The 27,279-nt window shown below is 36.3% G+C and overlaps 2 protein-coding genes across 9 annotated transcripts in view; one reads left to right on the forward strand and one right to left on the reverse strand.

Annotated features, from left to right (window-relative positions):
- Positions 1–27,279, reverse strand: part of NF1 (neurofibromin 1) — a 105,255-nt gene that overhangs the window by 39,832 nt on the left and 38,144 nt on the right. For 6 of the 8 annotated variants that reach the window (XR_005933410.1, XM_041126844.1, XM_030029413.2 and 3 more), the window contains 9 exons: positions 26,572–26,733; positions 25,462–25,565; positions 24,439–24,574; positions 19,734–19,796; positions 17,658–17,816; positions 16,716–16,813; positions 16,423–16,569; positions 15,871–16,017; positions 15,431–15,541 (listed from right to left, as the gene is read on the reverse strand). Coding sequence is in view for 7 of the 8 variants with exons in the window: in XM_041126844.1 (XP_040982778.1) it covers positions 15,431–15,541; positions 15,871–16,017; positions 16,423–16,569; positions 16,716–16,813; positions 17,658–17,816; positions 19,734–19,796; positions 24,439–24,574; positions 25,462–25,565; positions 26,572–26,733 (1,127 nt within the window). In the remaining variant the exon portion in view is untranslated. The remainder of the gene's footprint in view (positions 1–15,430; positions 15,542–15,870; positions 16,018–16,422; positions 16,570–16,715; positions 16,814–17,657; positions 17,817–19,733; positions 19,797–24,438; positions 24,575–25,461; positions 25,566–26,571; positions 26,734–27,279) is intronic. The other 2 variants (XM_030029418.2, XM_041126845.1) reach the window with 1 other exon arrangement.
- On the forward strand, positions 427–5,548 carry OMG (oligodendrocyte myelin glycoprotein). Its single transcript, XM_030029420.2, has 2 exons — positions 427–1,845; positions 2,584–5,548. The coding sequence occupies exon 2, from the start codon at positions 2,590–2,592 to the stop codon at positions 3,907–3,909; it is 1,320 nt and encodes a 439-aa protein (XP_029885280.1). The 5' UTR covers positions 427–1,845; positions 2,584–2,589; the 3' UTR covers positions 3,910–5,548.

The following is a 27,279-nucleotide window of genomic DNA, read 5'->3' on the forward strand; positions in this document are numbered from 1 at the left end:
TGGTCACTTAAAGCACAACTGAATAATTGCTTAGATACAAACCTCTGAATTCAAAACAAAGTCTAAAGGCCTTGACATGCATACATATCAACGTTAATTCGAAGACCCGTTTTCTGCATATGACTGGGCAACAACTTGGTAACAATGGATTACAGGTACCTGAAACAAATCCTCCTAACAGCCATCAGTTGTTCTTTACTAATAGCAATGAGATTTCCTTTAGATCAAGTATTGCCAAAAAGTTCACTGGTATAAAACCTCCAGTGGCTTCACACTATTGTTTGGTAAAGCAGAGAACAGTGCGAGTAAACAGTTAATATAGTGGTCACTAAAAAGCTGAAATGGCTCCAAACACTTGAAGAACAAGTACAAAAAGGCTTTCTTTTACCTAGATACTTTGGATTTTTACAGATTTTTACAGATAAATTTTTTTACAGATTTTTTACAGAAACAGTTTGCAGAACACCCAGGCAAATGATTAGCAGAATCAGTTGTGCGCATTCACTAACTTCTTCCTCCGAAGCAGTATTTTCAAAATGCCCTCAATATTATTAATATAAACTTTAAAAATGTATTTAATGTTGTGTGGGTGCCAGATTCCTTTTAATACAAGGTGTCTAAGTGTTTTACATGTTCCTTTCTGGGCCCTGAGTACAAGTGAAGCTCACTGTCCTGTCTAAAAAAAAAAAATGCATTTTGATAAGCTAACTTTTCAGTGGGAAGTAGGAGAGAGGTCTTAGAGTCAAATTAATTTCCTTTTTTTTTAAACCAGTATTGAACGTTTAGATTTATAGAAAGAAGCTGCTAGATGCTGAAGCTAGCTTTCCATGACATGTCTGCAAAATGGCAAAGAGTTTGTAGTTTTGAGTTTGCCTGGGGAGAGAATGTATCTGTGGATGTTGCACAGAGCACATGTTAGCACATATTATAACAATAAACTTCAAAATCTTTAAATTACCACTAAAAATTAAAGTAATAAGTTATGCAAATGCAATTCTAGGCTGCTGTGCATACAATGGACGTAGGAAGAGATATTTACAATTTTTTCTTACTCTTTATATAAGCTATATGACTGTGTATGCCTTAAGAACAACATTCCAATTACGCAAAGATTTTTTTTAAGGGTTGTTGCGTTACACCATGTTAAAATTAACAGCATTATAAACTATATCCACTCTTACCATATTGTTTTGAGAAATTCAGATACAGATTACCTATAGAAATCTGTAAAATCCTACAAGCTGAGCTATATTATACCTGACAATATAGTGACAGCCTGATCTGAGGAGCAGAAAACCAAGTATTTTAAAATGATGAAAAGATATTCTGGCAGCATAGCTTAAAAAAGCTTAAGATAGGAAGCCTAAATTAACATTAACCTTTATTACAGGAGGAGAGGTTAACCTAAGGTAAAAAAGAACACAACTTAACATGACTTTTTAAATAGGAACATTTAAATGGAATCACAGCTTAAGCTAAAATAGCCTACAGAAATTTCATTCGGTACTGTTTATGTAGGCAATCTTACATGTTATGTTTTGAGGCATTAACATAGCATAAAATATAGAAACGGAGAAGTTAACCAATTCAAATTATAACAACCAACTATTTTATTGAATATGCTCGCTTCGCAATAAATTTGAGTCAGCACCAACGACAGCTCTGCAGTCCTCCAATGTAGTGCAGATCAGGTGGTTGCAGAGCCCCAGCTAGCAGCAATACGATGCAGCTGAAGAGGCAAGCACAATCCACAGACAGCAACTGTAGCTACTCTCTAGAACAAGACGACCTCTAAGCTTAAATCTTTCACAGAAATGATGTGCTGATATTGCAGAAGAGATTACGGTAAGTTTGTTTTTTGTTTTTAATCACAAAAACCTACTACAACAATAAAGACAGAAATAAGAAAGAAATTATTAGTTTATGACAGATGCTTGCACCAGAAATTTGCTGCAGTGTCAGAGATTTCTTACTAACATTAATCCAGCTTTCAAACATGTGTTAGCAGCTTTGAGAATGTAATTAACACTATAATAAGGAAAAATAATAATGTGCATGATAGCATGAACATGGAATTTGGGGTTCAAACTAAATTCCTAACAGTTTAAGATGTATTTTAACCAATTCTACTTAAGCAAATAGCATGCATGTATGGGGGGGGACTGCTACATTACTGCAGAGATTTGTAAAGCAGATCCAGTTGACAGCCATTTTTTCATCCTGTATAAAAGAACACATTATTCCAAACATAATATAGGCTTGAAATCACTAAAAACAAGAAGCAGACATTGTATAACATTTGGAAGAGACTTGCATTTTCGGAAGAAAGCCCTCATTTGAGCTTGAGGGGGAAAGGGAGATGAAAAAACAAGTCTCATTCTGCCAGACAACATGACAGTCTATGAAGGGATGCTTTGTAAAGTCTCTCTTGAACAATTCTAAAAAGGACCATGCCACAAAGGGGTTTATTGATATTTTTACTTAATTTCTCCTGCAAGTGGCCATTGCAAAGACAACCCTTATAAAGAAATAAAATATATTACATGGATTTAAAGGGTGTCATTTTGGTATATTTGTTTTCAGGCAACAATGGAATACCAGATATTGAATACATCTACCTGTCTGCTGGTCCTTCTGTTTTTCATACCCACTGTTTTGGGTATCTGTCCTTCTAACTGTACATGCTCAGGAAACGACAGGAATGTGGACTGTTCAGGCAGAAACTTAACTATACTGCCACATGGACTTCAAGACAACATTACATATTTAAATCTGTCCTTTAACCAGTTTGTAGATCTCGATCATCAGCTGACGAGATTCACCAATTTGAGGACCCTTGATATTTCAAATAATTGGCTCAAGAATGTTCCTGCTCATCTGCCCAAGTCCTTATGGGAATTATATGCCATAAACAACAACATTAAAGTTCTTCAGAAACTTGATACAGCTTACCAGTGGAATCTTAAAGTGCTCGATGTTTCCAGGAATATGGTGGAAAGAGCTGTTCTGATCAACAACACACTGAGCAGTCTCAAGTTTCTCAATCTCAGTAGCAACAAACTTTGGACAGTTCCAACCAATATGCCCTACAACATAGAGACGGTGGATCTATCCAATAACTTCTTGTCCCAGATACTTCCAGGAACACTGGTGAGACTACAACACCTTACAAGCCTCTACCTGCACAACAACAAGTTCACATACATTCCCGAAAAAGCTTTTGACCAGCTCCTTCAGCTGCAAGTGGTAACACTATATAACAACCCATGGTCCTGCAGTGACAAACAAAATATCCCCTATTTGCTTAAATGGGTGCAGGGAACAGCTGCCAATGTTATAGGGGCTCCCTGTGCTAATCAATCTGTGCTTTGGATGGATGCCACACCAACTTCAGCGGCTCCCACAGTTATAGACTCTAGCCTCATGATTAAAGGAATGAAGGCAGCAGACAAAGCTACTTCTCCAGTGGCAACAGAACCGACCAAAATGACAAAAATGCATAAACAATTTAAAGCTAAGGAAGTTACTACCTTGGCAACCTTAAGCCAAACTGTAGTGTTTACGAGCACAGACCGACCACTGCTCCTCTACCCAGAAGATCTGACAACTAGGAAGGTTAGTTCTCAAGAAGCAGCGGCCACACACACAATGTACATCAAAGATTCAACCGAGGTGAACTCAAGCCTGACTCGTTCAACAGGATCAGCCACTACTCCTATGACTTTAAGCATCACCAGTGGAATGCCAACAAACTACTCCAAAATGCCTCAAAGCACAACTGCTACCTTAAGGAAAGAGGAATCCACTACAAATATTTTGAATACTCATGTGCCCTCCAAAGCAAGTATCTGTGACATGTATTTGTTTTATGTTGTAATGCTTAATGCAGTGGCAATGTTTATTGGCTAAGGGCTTGTACCTTGTGAAAATTATTCAGTTTATTCCTGTGATACATAGCTGGAGTTAAGACATCCAGTTGAAATAATGAACCAACATACAAGAAATTCGAAGTTCTGACTCTGATCTAAAGAAAATAACAGTTCTTAATTAAAGAAGTGCACACTAATGTCTTGATACTAAGCTGCTACTTATTTTAATATGTCTTAATTGAGTAAAACTAACCTTGATTTTGTTTTTAAAAATGTGCTTATTTTGTATTTAAATTTTTAATTTTACTTGCACAGAATAAAACATCAGAATTTTAAGTACTGATTTTATGTATTATTTTGTCATTAAACAACTGGAAAAAAATAGAAGGCCTGTATCATATCTGCATTGTCTTGCTTGACTTGCCAGTGAGCAATTCTTGTAATATAGCAGCACAGATTCCTTGTAAGTTATGACGACATGCAAAAGGAAGGGAAAAAATAAAGGAACTAAACCTAGCTCTTTCACTAATCAGAAGTTATTCCTGAGAAAAATTGCTAGCATGTGTATCTATGTTTGCTTCATATGTATTAGGATATTTTAAATATGAAGAACAACAGTTTTGAATTTAAGAATTAAATATGACAATGCCATGATGTCTACTAAGAGGGTGTAAACTGAGAAGGCAACATGGTCCAACTTCAGCATGGGAAAAGTGGTAGGGGCTGATATCTCTTTTTGCTCTGTCTTGACTTAGAGATTGCAGGCAAGTTATTTCTCACTCCATATTAAAAAAAAAAAAAAAAAAAGATAAAAGTAGAGGAAAACAAAAGATGTTCAATGCCATGACACTCTCCAACAATGAGGAGTTATCTACACAAATATAATGAAAGGGAACTCCTTAACTTTATTTCAAGTGACATCCAAAAATCTGAAATGTTAATACATTATGCTCAAAAGAATATTGCAAATCAGCCAGAATGTATCAAACTACTACTTTTTAATCAGTAAAATGAAATACCAGCCAATTTCTAAGGCCAGTTATGTAACAAATCAATTAAGCAATTAGTTGTCAAGCTGTCATTGAAACAGTCCTTGAATCTTGTGACTGAAAAAAAAATTAATTCAGTCCATGGCATTGAACATGCCCAAATCCTTGCTTTATAAGGATGAGCATGAATGCTATTCTCCTTGACACCTGCACCATCAGTGAGTAGAAATAGTTGCACGCATGGTTCTGTCCACTCTAGGAAAATAATTTAAACTATGTGGCAAAGGTACTTGATATACTACAGATGAAGTTTTGCAAACAGCATGAAATGAAAACTGAAGAACAAGTTCATTGAAAAAGTATTATTCACTTAATATTACAAATCTTTATACAAAGTTTTCCATTCATTTCAGGCCATTTAATTTCCAGTTATTGTAGCATGAAGGTGCTGCAAAACCCAGAAAACCTCACTACTGAGACTGGAGTCCTCTACCTATTTCTCCTAGGTGTCAATGAGGGCTGTAGACCATTTACAACCACTGGTATCAGAGAAATCACAACTTTGCAATTGTGAACAGTATTTCTATAACCAGAAATGTGTTTTAATTTCTAACAGTAAATGTTACACAATGAATTTGTACAGTTATTTCATTGGCATTTAAGTAAAAATAAAGTTACGTTTGTATTGAACTGAATTAGTGACGGTGCTTCTTTTCAAATAAGTGTAGTAATAACACCGAATAGGTAATATTTTATTATACAAACCCATTTCAAGCAGACATTTGGCTCAATCTTCATGTCTTATGGGGGGAAATTATGGTTAAATCAAATTGTATTACTTTAATACCGCTGTACCCTGAATATTGTTTATTGATAAGCTGATAATAGTTACATAGGGTTTACACTTCCCCTTCCTACCCTTTAGAACTTGCAAACATCTAAGGCACTCTATCTACTAGAAAAAGGCAGCTCTTTCTCCCTCTCAAAAAAAAAGATTCTCCATGTTTAATAGGACAGAAAACTTAAAAAACCCCCGAAACCAAAGACTGACATATATGTTTTAGGTAGACAGGGATTAGTTATCCAAGTGAAAGTTTAGACAAGCTAGACCGTAAGCAATATGTGCATGGTAACCTTCAACAGCCAGTGCAAGCGCCTCATTATATAAAGTGGCTACCAGCAGTCTGAAAGAGTTGCCCACTTGCACAAGTTCCATATATTTTCCCCAGGTTAAATCATCTGACATGAACTGATAGATTCCACTAACTAGGACCAGTATTAAAAAAATGTCACTGCCTGCTGCTCTCTTTGGACAGTCAATGTATTTGCAAGTACTGACTGACTATAAAACAGTATCAACCTACTTATGTTCAGAACTAGGTACTTCCTAGAATTATCTCATCCATATGGTTTCATCCCACACAGTTTAAAGCAGCTTAGCTTGCAAGGTAGGACAGAGATCACAAAATGAGGTGCTATGACTAAACTGCCTTGAGTTGAGGAAATTACATGAAATACTACACGTGTCTCTGCTGAACAATTCAATACAGGATGCCAAATGCCATTGCATGTAAAAAACCTACATGGAATCAACTTTAAATGTTCTGAGAATGTTTCACCCATAACAAGACTATTCAGTCAACAACAATTCTATAAAAAAATACTGTTTTCCAGAAGTTGTTTGGGGCAAACTGCAAGCCCCCATACCGAATGACTTGCTAGCCAGACTTCAAAGTCTCACGCATGCTGATAAAAGCCTAGAAGTGGAAATGGGGTCGTGCGGTTTTCCAATACATGTACAGGCTTGGGAAGCTAGGATACAAAAAAATTACAGATGGGTATGAAAGTAAGATGGCACTCCCAAGTTCTAGGGCTGTGCTCTCTACCCGAACCTTCCTTGCCTGTGGTAGGTGCAAGCAAGAGGGCTTCTTAGTCAGACCGCTTTCAATAAAGCAGGCTGAAATTTAGGTTTCCTTGTATTTTTCTGGAATACAAATGAGTTGATAATGGAGCAGAGAGTAGGCAGGCAAATGTAGGAGTCGTGCACTTGTTGCTTGGCAACGGTGCAGTCAAACTGAAATAAAACTGATAGGCATGGATGTGAACATGACAGCATCGGTTTGTGTTGTTTTAAACATGCTGGTCATTCAGTCCATGATAAATATAAAATAATCTATTTTCAGAGAAATTATTTTTTCCAAAATAACTATTTAGCATTTCAGGACAATATTCAAAAATACCCAAAAAAGGTCTAGCGCACCTTGTAATAGAAATATGCTTGCTTTTGAAAGGTTAAAACTGCTGTAGGGATAGCTGCGGTCTGAAGCAATAACTCAGAGGTTTGTATTCCTATTAATTAATTTGGGATCAGCTTTAAAACTTAATGGCAGTACTTCAGGATCAGTATTTATCGATTTATTGATCATTTTAGTAACAGTGTAGGGATTAAAAACAGAAGAGAACTGGCTTCAGAAGTCAGGTTGTTGCCCAGGAAACAAAATGTGAAGAAAAATGACAGAAGGAATTAAATTTCACAGCACAAGAAGGATATGAACTGATCCAGATATATCAGTAAAATGACTCAACAATGTCCTAGCAACAAGATCTCAAAAACCACCAAAAAAAAAAAACCAAACCAAACCAAAAAAACCCCAACCTGCTGCAAGCCCTCAAATATCCTGGCAGCTCCAATCTAAACAGTCTTTCTACATTTCACACCTTTAAAAATGACATCTAGCACAGAACCACAAGACAAACACCCCAAATAAGCACCACTTAGCCACATTCCTATTAGTAGAAAAGATGTCAGAGCATCATTCCAGAGCAAAGCCCCACCTGCTAGGTTTGAAAAGGCAGTCTCATGGAACAAAACTGAAGAATCACAAAGCTGCTTAAGAGAATGCAAGCAATAAAAAGGGAGGTAAAGGCAAGCAATATTCCACCTAGTAGCAAGGCTTATGTCAAAGTATAACAATATTTTCATTAAGTATCCTGTACCTGGATAGAATGTACACAAATCTGCTCCTTACCACTCCTTTATGCAATGCAGGAACGCATATCTGACTTGTATCATGATCACTATGGTTTAGCAGTGATTTTTCATCTTCCTTTGAGGAACTGAGGTTTGGGTTCATTTAAAAATCCCTCGGACACAGTTTATAAAGCTATTTTATTGAAGACAACTTCTCAGACTGTAAAAACTGCCAGGTAACTTGGTCAATGATTAAAACTTCATAATTTCTGTAGAGTTCAGTATCACAAAACTAGGGAAATCATCTCCATTCTCCTAAGACTGAAGAACAGCAGATCTGCAAGAGATCAGAGGCCATTCTGGAGCTCGTTTGTATTTATAGTCTCTTTTCACCCCAAAACCACAATTCAACAGCAGACAGTTTGCTGACTTTTGAACCCACCAGCTGGGTGGGGCATACAGATCATAAAGCAGCATTAGAAAAATGCCATGGCAAACTTTCATAAACACTTGCCTCCAAATACCTTTCTGATGGCCAGTTACGAAAGAGCATCCACTTCCACTATTGTCTGATGTTAGAGCTTTGTTTTTAGTCATCCCCTCCTTTCTGCTGAATTCAACAATCCTTAAGCATCAGTTACTAAATAAAAGGTCACGGCTATCCATACTACTTTGCCAAGTAAAAGAACTTAAAAAGCAGAATTACACACAGAATAGGCATTTTAGAGTTTCATAGCAATCTAAACAGAATTACATACATAGCAGTGAGATACACAGAACTAGAGTTCCCATGACAGGAATTTTATACTGTCTGAACAGCTACTAGTTAATACAAGATGGTTCAGAAAGATGAAGATGGCATAACTTATTTTGGGCAAGTCAGAAGATGAAATATTTGACTATCTTTTTTTCTAAATCTGTGTTATCTCTGTGTGATCAGCTACTGGTAAGCTGGTAATGAAAAAGTACTTTGCAGTGCTTTCTATTTAATGTTCTCATTTTTCAATTTTTACATCTACTGTCTCAACAGGCAAACTCTCTTGTGGACGGGTTTCACAGCCAAATTTCAATATACCCCCATAAAAGAACAACACTGTGATTAATATACATACGCTCAGTAGCTACTGACATGATAAACAAGTGGCATCCTCCTTTATTATTTATATACTAGCTTTATTAGGGCCCATTACTGGCTTGTCCAGACTTGGAAAGGTTTACTCTCAAACATCTGTGTACAAACAGTCACCCACTAAGCTGGCATCTTTTTCCAAGAAATATCACATACCCAAATCACAATCAGTATTTAATGATGCTAATAATTGTATAATTTCTCAGTTAAGGAAGTAAGCAGAAAAAGTTGAATTATTTGCAAGTAAAGGGCATGAAGATATCAGTCATAAAATCTCATAGTTCTCATAAATAGCCCTTATGCATAATTATGAAAAGCAGATTCACCTCCACTGGATTAGATATTCTGCAGAATTCTGCCCCAAAATGAATAGGTATTATCACTATTCTTTTACCTCACAGTATGCTTCACTCATGACAAGTGTTAAGTAGTATATATACTTAAAAGTGAAAGATGCTGTAGCCTATTTCAATGTCGGATTATATATTTTTGTAAACATGTCACCAGCTTCATTCTTGGATGTGTATAATCAAGTTCCAAGGAGTGGTTAATCAATTCCCCAGCCTTTCTGCCGATATCAGTATTTGATTGTGTGAGAATTATGTATTTCCTAACTATATGTAGTCCCAAGAAATCTGCTGCACAGGATTTGAGATTCAAACCACACAATGCTGAAGGAACAGGATCATTATATATTGATAACACCTTTCCAAAAGCCTGTAAAAACATGCACCAATACTTACTTTCCTTCTACTCACCGACATTCTAACAGCACACTTAAAATATCACTGCACCTTGGACCAGCTAACAGTAAAATGTCAAGGTTTCAAATACCAAAATTAGCACAAAATAACCACTAGGTAATTTTCATTTATGACAGATTTATATATAAATAGTTTGCAGGCCTCAGCTCAAAATACTGAGGTAGTTTGTAGCATTTAAACAACAACATAGTTTTGCTGAGATGACTTCCACATGAACTCATTAGTAAGTCATAGCCACTATGCCTGTTAACTTACTTACAGATACAACACTGCTGTTAAGTTAGCCAGCTGTGGATAATTTTATTTTCCTGCTTTTAAAGAAAAGGTAGGTAACTGATCTAGCAAGCATGTGTTGCACACTTTTGCATCAATTTATTTCCAGAAATTCTTTCTTTACAGATGAAATAACCATTTCTTACTCTGCAAATGAAGAAAACACACTGCATGTCAAGTCTTCACAGAATACATAAAGATGCCTTGGATCACTGCCAAACACAGGAAACTTTTTGAAGACGGGTTATCACTATTCTTGGCATTTGTATGCCTAATTTCTTGTCTGAACAGGACAGGATAACAATGTAGGCATTTTATTTTACTTGACATGAAATAAGACAGTGTCGCATGGAAAAAACTGGAGGAGAAAAATGTGGCAAGCAAACACAGAGAATTTTTTAAAGAGAATTGAGAAGACTACCATGTCTTCTACCTTTGTGTACAGAAGGAGCTTAAACATCTTGGGGGGGCGGGGGGGACCGGGGGGGAAGAAGGAAAAAAGCACACAGGCTTCCCTCAGCAATACCCTTTCTGTCAGTTAGCCCTGCAGGTTCATGAACTGTTAGCTCCACTCCAAGCAGGAGCATACGTGTGTGCCTCTATGATGACATTGGCCCCCCAGCCTAACTACAACAAAATCCTCCTTACAGGAGCAACGGCACCATCGATGTTGAATGCCTTTTGCCTAGACCACGAGTTCACTTTAGCACAGATGCTTCAAATCATCCTTTCCCATAAATCTTCCTAATGCTGTTGTCCAAGTGGCTTACAAAGGAAAACAAACCAGATAAGAGTGAAAAACACCAGTTTACTTCTGAAGAGAACTAGTCAACATCCCTTTTCTCATTAAACTGCAACTAAGTCCTTCTGTTGAGCATGCAAAAGATACCACACTTACTGAGGCAGACACTGAAATACCATCCTCCTACCCCAAATAAAGCTATCAAGCATTCCAAGTTCCCTTCAAATACCTACTTGTGTCCACTACACATCTCACCTGGAGAAAAAGAGAAGACATCTCATTGAAACAGGCTCACTCATACTAAAATTAACCATACAAGGATACAACAGCACTTTTAATATTAATATATTAATACTTCTGTTGTTGCATATTCAACATAACTCATGATAGATGTGAGAACAACACCACCACCCCCTGTTTGCCTTAGAAGAGGTGTCTTACTAAGTTGAACTATTCCTGAAAGTATATATTCTACTTTTTTTTCATCCTGAAGAGAAGATATTTTGTCTCGTGATATATACTTGCATGAGTCTCAGAAAAACAGTTTCTGAAATTACTCTGATGGAACTGAGGGGAAAAAGGGAAATGCAGGTGGGAGTGGGCAGATAAAATTACTCCAGCTGATCCTTCTAATTTGCAATAGTCTAACAACTTTTCAAGCTTACTCCATTACAACAGTGAATAAACAACAACTGGGAGAAAAATTCAGTTTCCAAACATCCACTTTTATTCCTAAATTTTCATGATCAGTCTTTTCTTGTGACAGCAGTACAACTAGTTTAGAAGGGGTCTGACCATAATATATTTTATATTCTTCAAAAATCTACTGACATTCAACTGCATAAAGTTGCCTGAAACAATCAGCATGCTTTTTAAAAACAATTTATTTAAGCTGATGATACATGCTGTCCATGAGTACATATCCTTTTTTAAGCCTATGCAAAAATCAACTTTAGCAAAAATCATAATCCAAGGATATGTAATTTTCAGTGTTCACAATGAGTTAGTCCCCTACACAATACAGCATTTAAAAATGTATCCTTATTTAAACTTTTGAAACTTTGTGTGCACCTTTAGTGTCAGGAATATCTAGGGAAAAAATGAACTTTAATGGAAGACTGACAAACTAACTTCAGTTTTGGCACTGTATGTACTCACTTTACTGTCAACTCTGTATTCCCTTTGAATCTTTAAGGCATCACTAATGTTTTTTCTACAGCCTAGCATAAATGTAATGTTCAAACTTAACATTCAGTAAATCTGTTCCTAGTGCAGAATTACATGGAACATTCAGATATCCCAGTAAAGTCACTCTACAAGTCACATGCTGTTCAATGTTTTCCGAAAAGCAGAAAACAGCATTAGATGCTAGACATGCGGATACATGTTTCACTGAAAACAAAACAATTTTGGTTTTGTTTCAACAATGATCATTAATATTCCAAAAGGAAAATTTCCAGAAGCCATCCCTCTTCTCAACCATTTGTTGTAACATGTGAAAGATATACATGATAACCAATTTAATAGTAGTTAATTACTGTTAGAGACTTATATGGCCATGTATACTGCAAACTGAAGTTTCATGTAAGATTTTATAAAGGCCCACTTCAGTCAACACAATAGACTCAAAGGTGACTCAAAGACATGAAAGAGGGCATGGCTTTTGAAGACAGAAGATCAGGACAGAAGATAGGTGGTACTACTCATCTTGTTTTCTTCCACTGCATCCAAAGGGTCAAGGGCGTTGAAAATGCAGAAAAGGGGTCAAGTTAAAGGAAGGCAATTTCCCAAGCAAAAGAAAGGGAAAGCCAAAGGCTGACTTAGATAAATGTTCTCATATAGATCCCTTTTCAGAGCTATAAATCATTGGAAAAAAGCTCAGATAAATTTTGTTTTCTTACCTACTTCTATGTAATGAGACTTTCTTTGTGTTGTTTAGTATTGCTTTGATTAGCATGAGCTTACAGATTCATTAAGTGTAGAAATGACAAAAAGCACAGGCACTTTAATCTCATTCACACAAATATTATCTCCAAATGGTACCAGCCACGTTACACTTTCTTTTTTATTTTTCCACCTTTGGACTGCCTTACACATAAAGTCTTTCTAAGAGCTAGCATTGAAGCAAGTGTTTGAGAACTTTCACAGCAACAAATCTAAGAGAATGTAAGCATTTCCTCCCTACATTACCAGCTTGAAAGCAAGTGGTTTGTGTTGGTTTTTTTTTAAAGCATGAAGAAACCCTTGGCATGCCTGTACAAAATTCCAGAAGAAGGAAACAGTTTTGAAATTTATTTTACCTTCCACATTGATACTGAACAGAAGTTTTGTTTGTTTGTTGCTCTGAAAAATCAAAAACATAATAAAAGAAATGTGAACAGATATATGCATTTGTTGGATCTCTGATTGCATCCTGGCTAGGAAACCATATTTAAGTAGCAGAATTCAACTACCAAGTTAGAGGTTATATTTGGAAAGGTTCTTCAAAAGCTCACTCATTATTTTAGCCTCCAACCTGAATTTAGAATAAGGTATGTTTATTATCCAGTGGTAAAACAATAAAATTTTCCAATCATTAAAATTGTTCCTTATTTGAAAATTTCTGAGAGGAAATGACAAAAGTCACACAATATAACAGAGCACAGATTTTCTAGGAAAATAAGTTTGTAACTCAATCTACTGAGTAAAAAGCACTACTGAAAACAATGAAAAAACTATGAAAATTAATAAAATTAAGGATCTAAAATCTTAATTAATCGAAAAAATCTTACATGCCTGTTGGGTATGATTTTCATTAGAAATATGTAAATTTGAAGAATGCCTTGATTGCAAACGTATATTGACTATTTACTTAAATTGTTGAATACAAACAGAAGATACTGCTGAAGAAGTGATTTCCTCTGCTTGTTTTCACCTTCTTACACGAACTCAAAGGGTCTGCAGAAGGTTCACCACTGATGACATCTCCTCAAATCACGACAATACTTTTTGCCAGAAGTGGCACCGTCAATGAAACTGCCACCGTTGGCACCCCAAGTAGCAGTGCCAGCACCAGCGAGGAGCACACCGTGGACAGCAGCGCTGGCACCGCCACCAAGAGCTCTCTTCCCAGCCTTACCCCAACAAGCAGCTCAAGCAAGAGCTCCCCAGGGACCACAACCATTCCTAACCATGCCACAGATAAGCACATCAGCAGCAAGGGTACCACAAGCAAGCACCCCACCGGTGCAGCAGCCACCCCACTGGCATCACAAACAAGCACCCCACCAGCAACAGAAGGACCAGGAAGAGCCAAAGCAACCACATGACTTCTACCAGCACTGGTGCCACAGGCAGCTCCACCAGCGTGAACTCAGCTACCACCAGCAGCACCAGCAGAAACCATATTGGCAACAGCAGCAGAAGCAAAACCAAGAGCCCCACTGCCACAAAATGCATCGGCAATAATCCGACCACGAACACCCATACAGGATCTGCCAGCATCCGTAAGTGCCACACTGACATCAGGACTCTCACTACCACGATCAGTGCTGGTGAGAACTTCGCAGACTTCGACAGCACCACCACGCACCCCACCAGTGCCAAAACCAGCAGTCCCACCGCCGCCAGCCAACACCTCACCAGCAACAGCAGTACCGAAAGCAAAGGCACCAACAACACAGCACAGAGAAAAGGTACAACAGCTCTAATCTTATCTTTACAGCTCTCTCTTTGACTGCACCTGGTTGTGAGCGCAATGATTTTCCTTTTCTTAAAAGGACTAAGAATGGCTTTTAGTAATGAGTGTAATTGCTATGGAAACTGTTTTGAACATGCTATCGTCTGTGGATTTTATGGTGCAGATAGTTTCAGTTACATTCTTACTCTAGTTCCAGCTTTACAACTGCTAGCATTAATTTAAATAAAACCAGATGGTGGGGGTTTTTTGTTTTTTGTTAAAAGAGAGAATTGTGACTAATTTGACCATAAACTGACTAATATTGATCTTGGGATATTCTTCCCAAATTCTTCAATACTGCAGCATATGTTACTTGTTGTTGTTACGAATCACTATCTTCCAGAGTAGGGAAGACTTAAAACTTTCAAAATTTTGCCTTATTGGAAAAACAGTCTTTTGCAAAGTTCACATGTCAACATCTGCTTTTCTTATTACTTTAGTGATATTTCCAATTATTCTGGAATCTTAATCATTTTCCAAAACCATGGTATTATTGTCACTTAGAACATAACGGTGAAACTGAAGCAACATCATGGTCTTGACTATGTGTGAAACTTCTAAATAGTTGTATTACTCTTTAAAATGGGATACATGGACCATTTTGAAAAATTTTATCCCATGTTTTACCTTGTTACTCATTTTATACTTCAGAAAATGAATATGCTAAAAATCACTGATAAGGGGTTAACAGTAATGTGGTATAGATGTAGTTTACTTCAGACAGTAAAAAATTAATAAAATGTATTTAAAATTTTAGGTATTTTTCCACAGATACTCACATACTCCTGGGTGGAAAAACTATGACAGTTCTAATTTAGGAAACAACTCAATTAAAAAATACTGTTACCAAAATTTGACAAATAAGCTATTTTCAGATTGTTGTTTGTTACAAAGTTGGTGTCCCTTTCTTATATACACTTGATACTTTTGATTTTACATGTTTATTTCAGACAGAGAAGGTGAAAGATTCCTTACCGCCGAGCAATGTAGTAGAAAACAGGATTGCCAGCTTTTGATGTCCCAGCTTGGTAGAAAATATTTAATGTTTTCAGTGCTTTGAACTCCTCTTTTTCATGTACCTGATGCCTAAAAAGCAGTACATTGACATCAACTTTTCACAACTGCCTTTCAAAAAAAAAAAAAAAATTAAAAATCCCAAACCCTCTTTATTTGCATCTTTAAACAAAAGTATTAAGTTCACACAATCTTGAACCTTTGATAAATCACAAACATTACTGCTGTCTCTGGTTCTCAATTTCATTTTTTAAATTAAAATCTACTCAGAAACCTAAAAGGTATATGTGGACCCAGCTTTTTAAAATCCCCTTCAAAACTAAAGCTAACTACTTATATTGCCTTACATGCTGAAGTCTAGAAACCCACAATGTGTGTCCCCACCACAATAATCTCATTACCTTGTCATAAATTCTTCAAATTTGGAACTAGTGAGATTTAAACTGGACCAATGGGTATCTGCCACAGGTTTGTGCTCAGGAGGACCCAGATAGGCAAGAAGAGTAGCCATCTTGTCAAAAGGTCGTCTTCCAACAGCCTTGTGGTCCCTAGAAACAGCATATTACTTAAAAGAAAAGTCCTTCTTCACTCAGCAATTCCTACTTTTTTTGCCCACTACCCTTCCTTACCTTGAACAGGCTGGATTTTCTTTTTTAAAATTAAAAAATAATTTAAAAAAAATGTCCAAAGAAATAAGCGTTTGTTACACATAGAACAATTTTTACAAAAGACAAGACAACTATACACTTACACTAAAGGCTGGCAGTAAAGTGGGCAGCAAAGATGTTAGGCATATTCCCAAAAATGGCTTGTCAATGAGACAAGTTTCCAAATGTAAGGTTTTTCAGCCATGACATTCCTCTTCGTAATAATAACAGAAGCATCTGAAAGTATTTCCAAATATTCATTTCCCATCAGGAGTTCCCTTCTTCATAATATTTCTGAAGTCTTACCTGTTGCTGGAAAGGTACTGGCCAATTTTCTCCTGATTGTTCCACAGCAACCGGTGCAAAGCAAGTACATTGCCATCACTGATGAAAGACAGGCTGTGATTGACAGTGTCGCTAGCTGGGCAATCAGAGGCAATATCAAGGAAAAACCTAGAGTTCAAAACCAGTAATAACCATAAGCGTGTAAGGGAAATCTGCCAAGTAGACTCAATGTAAATTAAAAGGCTGTAAGAACATTCTCTGCTGACTCTTTACAAATGACACAGACTCTTTGTGCAAGTTTCCAAAGGGCCTACCTTCGTGCTGCATCAAAATTGCTTTTTACAAAATCATTAAAAGGCCGCATATGTTCTTCTTTTGTAAACAGGACATGGTTGGCAATACTCTGAAGTATCTGAGTAATAAAAAGATGGTAAAGACACAGAGAGGTTTAATGTATTAACTGTTATGGTAGTCAGTGTAACTTCACTGTCAGAAATACTCATTTTAACTTCTTGTGAAACCTCAAGACAAAAAAAGGCCAATAAGCCAACTAATTTGAAATACATTCACTTTCAAAATATTTTCTTTCACATGCTTTTAAATACTAGAAAATGACTTCTCTTATTTATGAACTTTATTCGGGTTTAGACCAGGAAAATAAATTGCCTTTCAAAACCACCCTTTATTAAATGTTAACTATTTCTTCTGGAAAGTATATGGCCATATAAAAGCAATAGCATATGCATATTTAAAGAAAACTATAATTTCTCAACATCTAAAATGGGTAATATACACAGGCCACAGAATTTGTACACCATCATTAAATCTTTTTTTTTTTTTTTTTTTTTTTTTTAAATTTTTACAGGAAATACCACGAACTGAGATTAAAGATAGGAAAAATAACTTCCTTAGTGCTAGTATGAATTTCTTCAATACCTGGCTGCCATTATTCTCACTGTGGTCAAAGTAACATTGGTTTCTTTGTTTTCAAATAAGGTTAGAAGCTCAAGTGAAGAGCCAGAAGGCATTCTGTTATCTCATACATCATTTTGGCCAAGTGGTTTCTTTCCATACAGACTGTTCCCCACACTTACATTGCTGTGAGCTATAACATTAACATCATGATGTATAAGCATAGTATAGAAACTGCACTTTAAATAAACATGATGGTTGCTACCAAAAATGACAAGTTTACCTAAATTTTCTCATCAGGTAGAAATTACAATATGGCCAAATAAAAATATTTATTGATTCACCTTTGACATCAGTTTCAATCCCCTTTCAATTCTTGGTGGAGGCTTTTTATCTAAAATCCCTGCCTCGTAAGGGGAGACGATTGCAGGATTGATGAACCGAAGGAACATAGCACTTCCAACTGCTCCAATGCTGTTCTGAGGAAATCGCTGACTAACAACCTATGAAGTTGAGAATTATAAAGAATATTTTTGCATTAAAGAAAAGGGAAAGCAAGCTGACAAAAGCCTTGTCTGGTAATCCAACTTTAAGCATTCTCTCCATACCAATCAAGCTCAAAACACTTGAGTAGGACTCTCTTGCCTTGACAGATCTTGCACCATAGGACAATCAGGAATGAGAGGAAAACATGTAAGGGGAAAGGGGGACTATCAGACACTAGCTAGCTTTACTTCAGCTTTTGTACAAACTTTCTCGCTAGGGTGAAATTGCTACAAATTGGACAAAGATAAGAAGGTATATTTCAGAATTACTGAGCACTTAATTCCAGGACCCTGCCACTGACTGTAAAGCAGACAAATGCCATATGTTCATACTCAGGTATGCACAGTCTTCCCATCAAATACAAATAATTCTCTTTAAATTAGTGGGTCTTTTAGTTGTGTATTTATAATTTCACTATTGATCACAAGAGTCTGTCCAGCAATAAGACTTATGCTGTAAAGTTTCAGGAGTAACTTTAAATTTGTGGGAAGGAGATATTTGTAGAAATACTCTTCAGAACCATCACATCTCAACAGATTTGCCAAAGGAGGCAGGACAGAATGAGCCAGAGCTGAGTGGCCAGTGTACTTCTCCACCTATACATGCACTGTCCAAAATCACTTAGCAGGAATTTGCTACAACTACAGATTCAAAATATTGTTCTTTGCTATCTAGAAAAAACCCCCATATTTTCTGAAAATGTTGTAAGAGAAAAGAAGTCTCCTTTCTTTTTAGGACATCAACTATGTATTACTAAGAGGATAGTCTATTCTATAGATATCTTTCATTTGACTTTGAAACGTTAAAGGTCTTAAATATGCTACATGTGGTTCTATAGAGATTCACTATCTATATTTTCTTATGAGTAACAATGGTTAATCAAAACAAGTCAGATTCTACCTTTTCACAGAACAAAATTAGCAAGCTTCATATTTTAAGTTATATTGTTTGAAATAAATAAAAAACAAACCAATCCCATTTTACTAAAATACTTCAAAACATAACTACTGCAATCTCAAATCATGCTTCTTAAAACAGATAAAGCCATTAGTACATAATATATCAAAGAATCACTTTGGTTCAGTAGCAACTTCATTCAGTTACCTTGTGATGCAATTAGTGATAATATTTTCTTGTAAAATACTAGTTTGCACACAGATTTTGCATTTAAACATGATTACTATTCTGCTCAGTTACAGCAAAAAGTAAGGGAGTATTTAATAAAAGTCTAAATTTCCATTCTGCCTCTGTTTTATTCATACTTCATATTTAGAGGTCACTTTAATAACACCACTCTATCACAATCTACATATCTAAACTCTTTAACACAGCAAGTTACTTAAAATGGGAAATATGCTTTTCCCAGTAAATAAATACAAGCGCTAAATTTTATTCCTAGTCACAAGGCAAACAAAAGAAAATATATCAGAAACAAGTCATAGAAGCCTCTTTTCTTTCCAGTAACTCATATATATTAATTGTTCTTCTCCCAGGATGCAAGCTGAAGTCAAGTTATCTGCCAGAGTGTTAAAACAGCTAAACAGACTCAGATTTTCCCCAAAACCAAAGAAAACATTTTTCTTCCGCATTTTTTTTAATTTGAAGATGGTGGCAAGGGTAGAAGAATCAGAGTATTAAATACTAAGCAGTAATGTTAAAAATGTCTTTTGTTTACTCAAATAGGCACACAGAGAATATTTTAAATATAACTTAATTCCAGTGTTAATTGAAATGAAAGCTATTTTGTGCCAGAATTAGTAGAATGATTTTACAGTGAGGTCAAATAGACTGAAGTGAAGATGTTTTGAACAAACAGCAAAAGACTTCTGTTGTGCTTTGAAAGAAATGGCTAATAAAAAGGTCTCCAAACTTACTGCTTTTTTGTTTTCCTTTTTTTCTTTTACGGTAGCTTTATTCAGTAGAGAGTGGCAAGTTGCCTACAGAACAGAGATGAGCACAAACAAGTCACAGCACCAACTACATACAGCAACAAAAAACCAATGTTGACTTGTACATAAATTACACAGTAAAATGTAACAAACATAACCAACAGAAAATGAAATATATAAACTAAAGACTGATGATGGAGTTTTTATTCCACAATTTTATTACATCTTATTTACAAAGCACTAAATACAAAACAAGCAAATGTTGCGTTTCAATCATTTCTACTATTTCTGGCTAGATTAAAAGTCAAACCACATTTATGTGCTCATGATACACAATATTGGGCATTAAATGGTATATTCAGCTTTCAAATGTATTTCACCATCCCCAAATAATTTTAGTAGTAGAAATAGTAAAGTGTTATACCTTTGAAATGCATATTACTTTTAAAATAAATTTAGAGTTTTAAATCTTCCCAATGTTTCTCTGTGTGTCCTTCAATTTAGTTAGATCTGTGAATCATCACGGTTATTACTACTTTGATAGCTAAACACTGCCATAAAACACTCTGTGGAAAAAGGAAGAAAAAAGCCAGCGGGTCTACATTAATTTATTATAGATTTCCAAATCAAGATATGACTTGATTGTGCTTATTTCTGCATTTCATTTAAATGCAAAGGGACCCACCAAGAAGCATCGCATTCTCTTGTACTTCCCATCAGGATTTGAGCAAAGCTATAGTACATCAGCCTTGTGCACTGCTCCCCTGTAGAGAGGCACATTTTGGTCTTGGAGCTCAATCCTACATCCTTCTTATTGGCTGTAACAGTAAATTAACATCACTGAGAAGCCCCACAGCAAGCAACACCTGGAGCTGTATCAATAGAAAGCTAGCAATATTTAGCAGTTTGAGAGCAAGCACGCACCAACAGTTCAAATGATCTTTAGAGCATCACACAAACTGGAACTGGAAGAGAATTTCTACAACTTAAGAATGTGACAGAGTAAAAAGCAAAAAACAAACAAACAAACAAAAAAAACCCACAAAACCAAAACCTACAGTCAGTAAAAACTATTCTGCTGACCAAACTAAATTTAAATAGTTCAAAGTTGTGCAGGACCTATCAGTATTTAAACAATGGTGCCTCTGCCAAATTTATGACTTTGTGTAATATCTACAGAGTTAGCTTCTGAAGCAGTCATATACATACTCTGTTCATCACACTACTGCATTTAAAGCAAGTAAAATTTCCACCTCTCTTTATTAAGAAAAATCATGTATGTTTGTGTGTTTTTTATGAAATAGCCAGCACAAATTCTTTGTATGAGTTGCTTTGATCAGGCTTGTTCGTGACCACACAGCACTCCTGAACATACATTACCTGAAAATGAGCAAGGGTCAATCTGTCGCGGTAACTAGTTATATGATGTTTCCAGATGAAAACACTTATTAGGGCTCTGTTCCAGTAACAAACGCCAGCCGGGTTTGACCCCGATATCCAACTAAATATACTGTTTCCATAAAGTTGCTACATTGATTAAAATTACACAAATAATTTACACAACACACCTGATGAGTATTTTGCACGTACATTTACTTATAAACTCTAAGCATAAAAAGACACTGCAAAATGCAGTCTCATTTACTCTTACACTATTGCTTGGGATGGAACACATTCACCTTATAAAAAATGAAGTTACCTTATAAAAATCACCTATTTGGTTCTTATGATAAAAATCAATTAATACCCCCCAAAATTCAGATTTTAATTGTACTTTCTTTCAGAAAAAGGCCAGACTCTGGAATTTGAAAGTACAGAATGAATTAGTACACTATTTGCAATGGACAAACATTTGTACACAAATACAGGTGCTACTAGAAACACTTAAAGTAGTAAACCTTGAAGCTGAGTATCAGTTAATACCACTTGTATATGTGCCAGTAAATCATCTCTTTCAGGAAAAAATTACCCTTGTTGCCAAAATAAAAAAGTAAAGGCAAGAATAAAACCAATAGACTTGATATGCTTCCATAGAAGAATCTCTGGCAATGCCCACTGGTGAGTACACTTTAGTAAGACCATTTCATGTAGGAATTAAAAATGATTTGCATAGAAATAATTCCTAGCAATGCATCACTGAAATGGAAATAGATCTGATACATCCTAGTAACAGCATATAAAAGCAATTCTAGGAAAAGATGTGGGACATAACAGAAGCAACAATCAAGTTGCGTGTGACATTTTCAGTAACACTCAAATATACTCCCAGTCAATGTCTGTGAGACTGTGGCCATTTGAACTTGAAGGAGACCAACTTGCCCCCCTCGTTTCCCAATTTAAAAAAAACAACCAAAAAAGCCACCCCAAAACCACCCCCTGCCAACCTGAATACAACCACTGTCAGAAAGAGAAACTGATGACTTTAGAAGCCATTTATACAAGCCGTTATAGCAGAAACAAAGGCACATCATTTGCACACCTAATTCATTCCAACAGCTCACAGTAACAGCTCAAGATCCACAAGTCACAACATACAATTCACTGTTTCTCACTTCTGAGTTCTGAGAATTGCAGCAGTTGCATTTATTAATACAGCATTCACTGTAGAAATATGACTAGACTACATTGCATAGAAATTTTGTCACCCGTAATTAGCTTGCACAGCTCAGAAAATCTATTTTCTTTGCTTTACTTTAGACCTGAGAGGCAGACTCCATGGTTGAAAGGCCAAAAGCAGCTCTTCCAGACCACTTAACTGAGACCACAGCTCAAATATTCTGCCATGCACAGCTCTTCTGCGACAGTCCTCCAACAGGACTGGAAATTGTATTTCCTATGAGCCCTGAGAGCAGCAGAGTACCCCCACTGGAATTTTTAGCAGCAGCTAAATCCATCAGAAATACACAGAGAGCAAGGGAGAGACCTATAAGCATACTGGGCTCAGCAACCTGCTGCTGAGCTGCTATAGAACACAGCAGAAATGGGACAAAGCAGAGGAGTCGGGGATGGAGACGGGGAATGCCGGTACTTGAACGCGAGGCAGCCAGGAGGGTACCACTATAATAGAACTTACGCTACAGCAGACAGCGCACCACTCAGGAAGGCTTCTTCTCTTTAAGCATCATTTATAAATGGTACCAGAAACAAGCAAGAAGAGGTTGGTCCCAGCTTGGTAACTTTCCAAGGTTTGTGTGACAGCACTGAAGTTTTAGCCACAAACAGAAGTCAATCTCTATCATTTGTCTCATTAAAAGAACTAACTCTATAAATACATTTGTCTGTCTCTTCCAGGTTCTCTTCCTCCTATTTATCTGTTGAATTTCTCAACACTGTGTTTGCAGAATGTTTGGTCAGCTGCTTAATCAAGTACAGCAGCCCTTTGCATACAATAACAGTCAGGCCTCTGACACGCAACAGTACCTCCATCAGAATGTGCTGCCCATAGGAGACGGAAGATGTTTTACTTCATAGACCAAAATGTATTCTTGTTGTCATTCTACCTCTCAAATACAAGAATCTATCACCCTCAAAAGCACAAAGCATCTGCAGCATCCCAGTTACAAGGCTTATGTTATTTACCAAATTATATGCCAGCAGACCTCCTTCCCGGTGTAAGTGAATGGCTTTCCTTACAGTTGTACACAGCAACCTAGAGACTCCTGCTTTCAGAACATGATTACGAGACATGACACTGAGTGTGATCAGAATAAAGCCTGAATGATGCAGTGTCTTGACCTCACCCGCAAATTACTTTCTTTAGGAAAGCACTTATAACCACAAACAATTCTCTGCCAAATACAACCAACAGCATTTTATACGTCTATTTCCTTTCATTATACCCAGCTTCAATCCAGTTTCTAAAATTTAGGACTTGTAACTACTGTGGTCCCACTGAATAGCATACAGGTTTTTTCTTATGAGCATCTTACACCTTTCTTAACCTGCTTTTCTATCAAAGGCAGAAAGTATAAGATTGTGCCCACCTTAAGGGACAACTAAGTAACATTCCTGGAGCAATGACCTGAATAATACATTTCATAGACAATTTTTGTAAAAATTTACTTCAGAGAAATGCTTTTGAAGAAATTGCCTCTATTTTTATGCAGAGAACAACTATCTAGAGTCAGTAACTGCACAAGTAGCTATTTTATTCACAAAGTTAACGTTTATCAAAGGTATGATCTGTAAGACTTTTAGATAATTAATTATTTCTGATTTAATTGATTCTGTATAAAAAGTAAACAAGTACACTGCTTCTATATTCAAAACACAGTTTTGCATTCTTCTTAACCCAGCAGTGATTATTTTTTTATTTTCCCCTTTTGCTGCATTCCCTATAGATGGCCCACACGATAAACTGATAAAAGCAAGTATAACCATTACATCCCTAGTTAATCTTCAGTCTCCCACAGAGATGCTAAAGCAGAGATTATTGCTACCTTATTAGGTCTGAGTTCTTAGCTGTGATTCAACTCCTTAAAAAAATAATATTTAGTCACCTCCTCATTGCCAACCCAAGTCTTTAAACACCATTCAGTCCCTACGTTTAGATTCTTGTTATTTAACAAACGTCTGAAAACAGTCTTTAAGATATGCCCACTATGCACCCACTAGTGGACCAAGCTCCAAACTGCTAGAATTATAAAAACAAAGCCCAAAGTTTAGGGGCAGGCAACCATTGCAGGCATACCTGGTATAAACAATGGCACACACTGCGAAGTTGTGGTGGGAACTCCGAAGAAGAATTAATGATTGCATGAAAAAATTTTTCTGTCATTTGCAAAAGACTCCGCTGGTTCTCTTCAAGGCTTTCTGTAGGCTCCAGCCTGAAACAGACCACGTATGACCAGCAATCAAATAAATGATACTAGCTGTACTTTTATGTTTGGCAGTAACCTTATTTCCCAGGGTAAACAGAAATCTTACAGAAATATTTATGACCTTTTATACAGAAGTTTCCATCAATATTTTAAACCACGTAAGTTACAAATATACGGTCATTTAAAACTCAGTAATAAAGAGACAGCTGAAAGTGTGATTCTCTCACATCATTCCATACAAACACATGCATATATAATTCCAACTGACAATTATATTATCAGTTTGATGATGGTTTCTCTGAAAGGAATTTTTGAGGTAGACACAGATATTTGAGAGTTAAACTATTAATAAGAAGGCCTATCTTTTGGTAAGCTACTTAAAAGATGATTACTTAAAGTTTTTCTAAGTTAGAGCTAATTCAAAGCAACAGAGCAACAGCTACTAAATCCAAGTCTTGAAGTGATATAAGAGAAATTAAAGCAAAAACCTACATACAACAGGTACATATTCCATCTTGTTTCTGTAATTAATTCAATGACCTAAAGCAGATGCTTTCTGCTACTACTGGAAATCCCCACATTACTGGCCTACAAAAAAGTATGAAGTAGCAAGTAAGAGAGGTCCTGCAAGAGCTCTCTATCTTCCTTACTCCCTCAGGGCTTAGAGGACATGCAGCAAAACTCATCTTGCTGTGTTGGACGGCTCTATACAATTCTCCCTGGGTATAAGGACTGCAGATACAATTAATGTGTCTGGTAAAGTGAGGAGTGGAGAACTATGAAAGTATGAGAAAAACATCTGCAGCAAGGAAAAAGGAATCCTATTATATTTACAATGACTGGGAAACATGTTTACAAATAAATACATTTGCTCCCCAACTTGAATCTCAAACCTTGTTGGATCCACCTCAAAGCTAACATGCTGCCATTCAGGGGATGTGATCACAGTCCTTAACAAAGGTTCCAAAAGCTTCTGCAAATATGTAGCACCATATACCTGTGTAGAAAGAAAAATCAGAATAGGCAGCCAGATTAACGCAGCAATTCACAGGAACACTCCAAAATTCTGTGTTAAAAGAGCCTGAAAACACTTTACTTGTTTTGGCATAAGCCAGATTTCTGTAAAATTGGTGTTTCTATATTATAGTTTCACTTCTGAAACATAGCTGTGATCAATTTCTCTAAGTATTTTAATTCATTTCCAATTTAGAGAAAACTATAGGTCACTTTAATAACCACAATAACCAAATAGGATTCTTTCTTAGAGCACACTGACTCAACACTTAATCTCTGTTCACAACTTTTTAAACTGAAATGGAAGGATGAACAAGACCTAAGATTTTCGTCTCCTATCTTTAAATTGCCCGTTACAAAAAGACAATAGGAACAGTCTTCAAGCTGATACTGGCCTCATATAACTCAACTAGTCAGAAGTTTAAAGAACCTTACTATGACTGAGGATTACTTAGGAAAGGACTTTAAGATAACCAAAACATTTGTAAATGTTTAGCTGTTTGTATCGGTTGTGTTTTATAAATAACTAGTAATCTTTGTTGAAATCTACAAATCTTGCAAACATTTTTGTTACTGTGACCAGTTTTCTTCTTTACTATGCAGAATCTACAAACTAGGCAAGATGAAACATTTATTGCCTTGGAAATTTTCAAGAGGACTAACTGCAAGCTTAAGCCTAACTGGTTGAGTCATGAAGTCTTGGCAAAAGGTTAGTTCCAGAAGGATTTTTATTTTTCAGTTGGGCCTGAGCATAAGATATCTACAAGATTTGGTTCATCAAATGTTAAAACACTAAAAGCAAAACTCCCTAAACTTAACAGATGTGAGAGCTGAGACTAACTTAAACCAAGACCCAAAGGCAACTCTGTACTATTTTCATCTAATCCAGTTACTCAAGTGCTTAACACTACAGACTGGTAATTTTGTATTACTAAACTTTTCCTGTTATTGAAGTGATCTGCAGCAGAGGGAAAGATTAGATAATATACCTTAAAACAGAAAGTCATTATTTTACTGGCTAAGCTGTTTCCTCGGAAGAGTGTCTGCATGGAATCTGCTAGTTCAACTTCCTTTGAAAACATATTCCAGAGTAGCTGGTAGAGCAAGTGCCGGGAATCAAAGAGTGTGACCAGGACACGAGCCAGCTCATCCTTCAAAGAAGCAAATGAAATGTTAATCTGACTAGTAGTGAGCCAAAGCAAGTAAAAAAAAAAGAATAAAAAAAAAAAAGGTGGAAAAAACACAAAGCAGTTTGTACTAATGTTTTAAATCTGCTAAGGAGTCTTGCATGTAAATATCAAATTAAGCATACACAATTTCTGTTTAAATCTTTCCTACGCTATTTCTTTTCTAAAAATCTGCCTCACGATATCCAGTCATACAAATTCATAATGGTCAGTCCAGACAGATAAGCAGTTACTCTGCTGTATAACAAAGCCCAATTCATCTTGCTAAAATCTAGAGCAGCAAAGACAGTTCTGTTTGTCTGCATTACAGCACACACAATCTTTAATAAATAACCAGCCCAAACAGATGCATTTATTACAACAACTGTATATTAAACTATTCCTAAACATTAACTAAAAATTTACTATAAAAATGCAGTTTATAATCAAGATGTCTGACAACTAGGTTCAGTACACTTTTCAATAATATACTAAGAAAGGCTAGCTATCATGAACAGTAGCTCTAATCTC

Source organism: Aquila chrysaetos, chromosome 10, assembly GCF_900496995.4.
Source record: "Aquila chrysaetos chrysaetos chromosome 10, bAquChr1.4, whole genome shotgun sequence".
Lineage (NCBI taxonomy): Eukaryota > Metazoa > Chordata > Aves > Accipitriformes > Accipitridae > Aquila > Aquila chrysaetos.

What these genes read in the sequence shown, in the direction of transcription:
- OMG (XM_030029420.2), top strand. Translation starts at nt 2,590, where the DNA reads ATGGAATACCAGATATTGAATACATCTACCTGTCTGCTGGTCCTTCTG.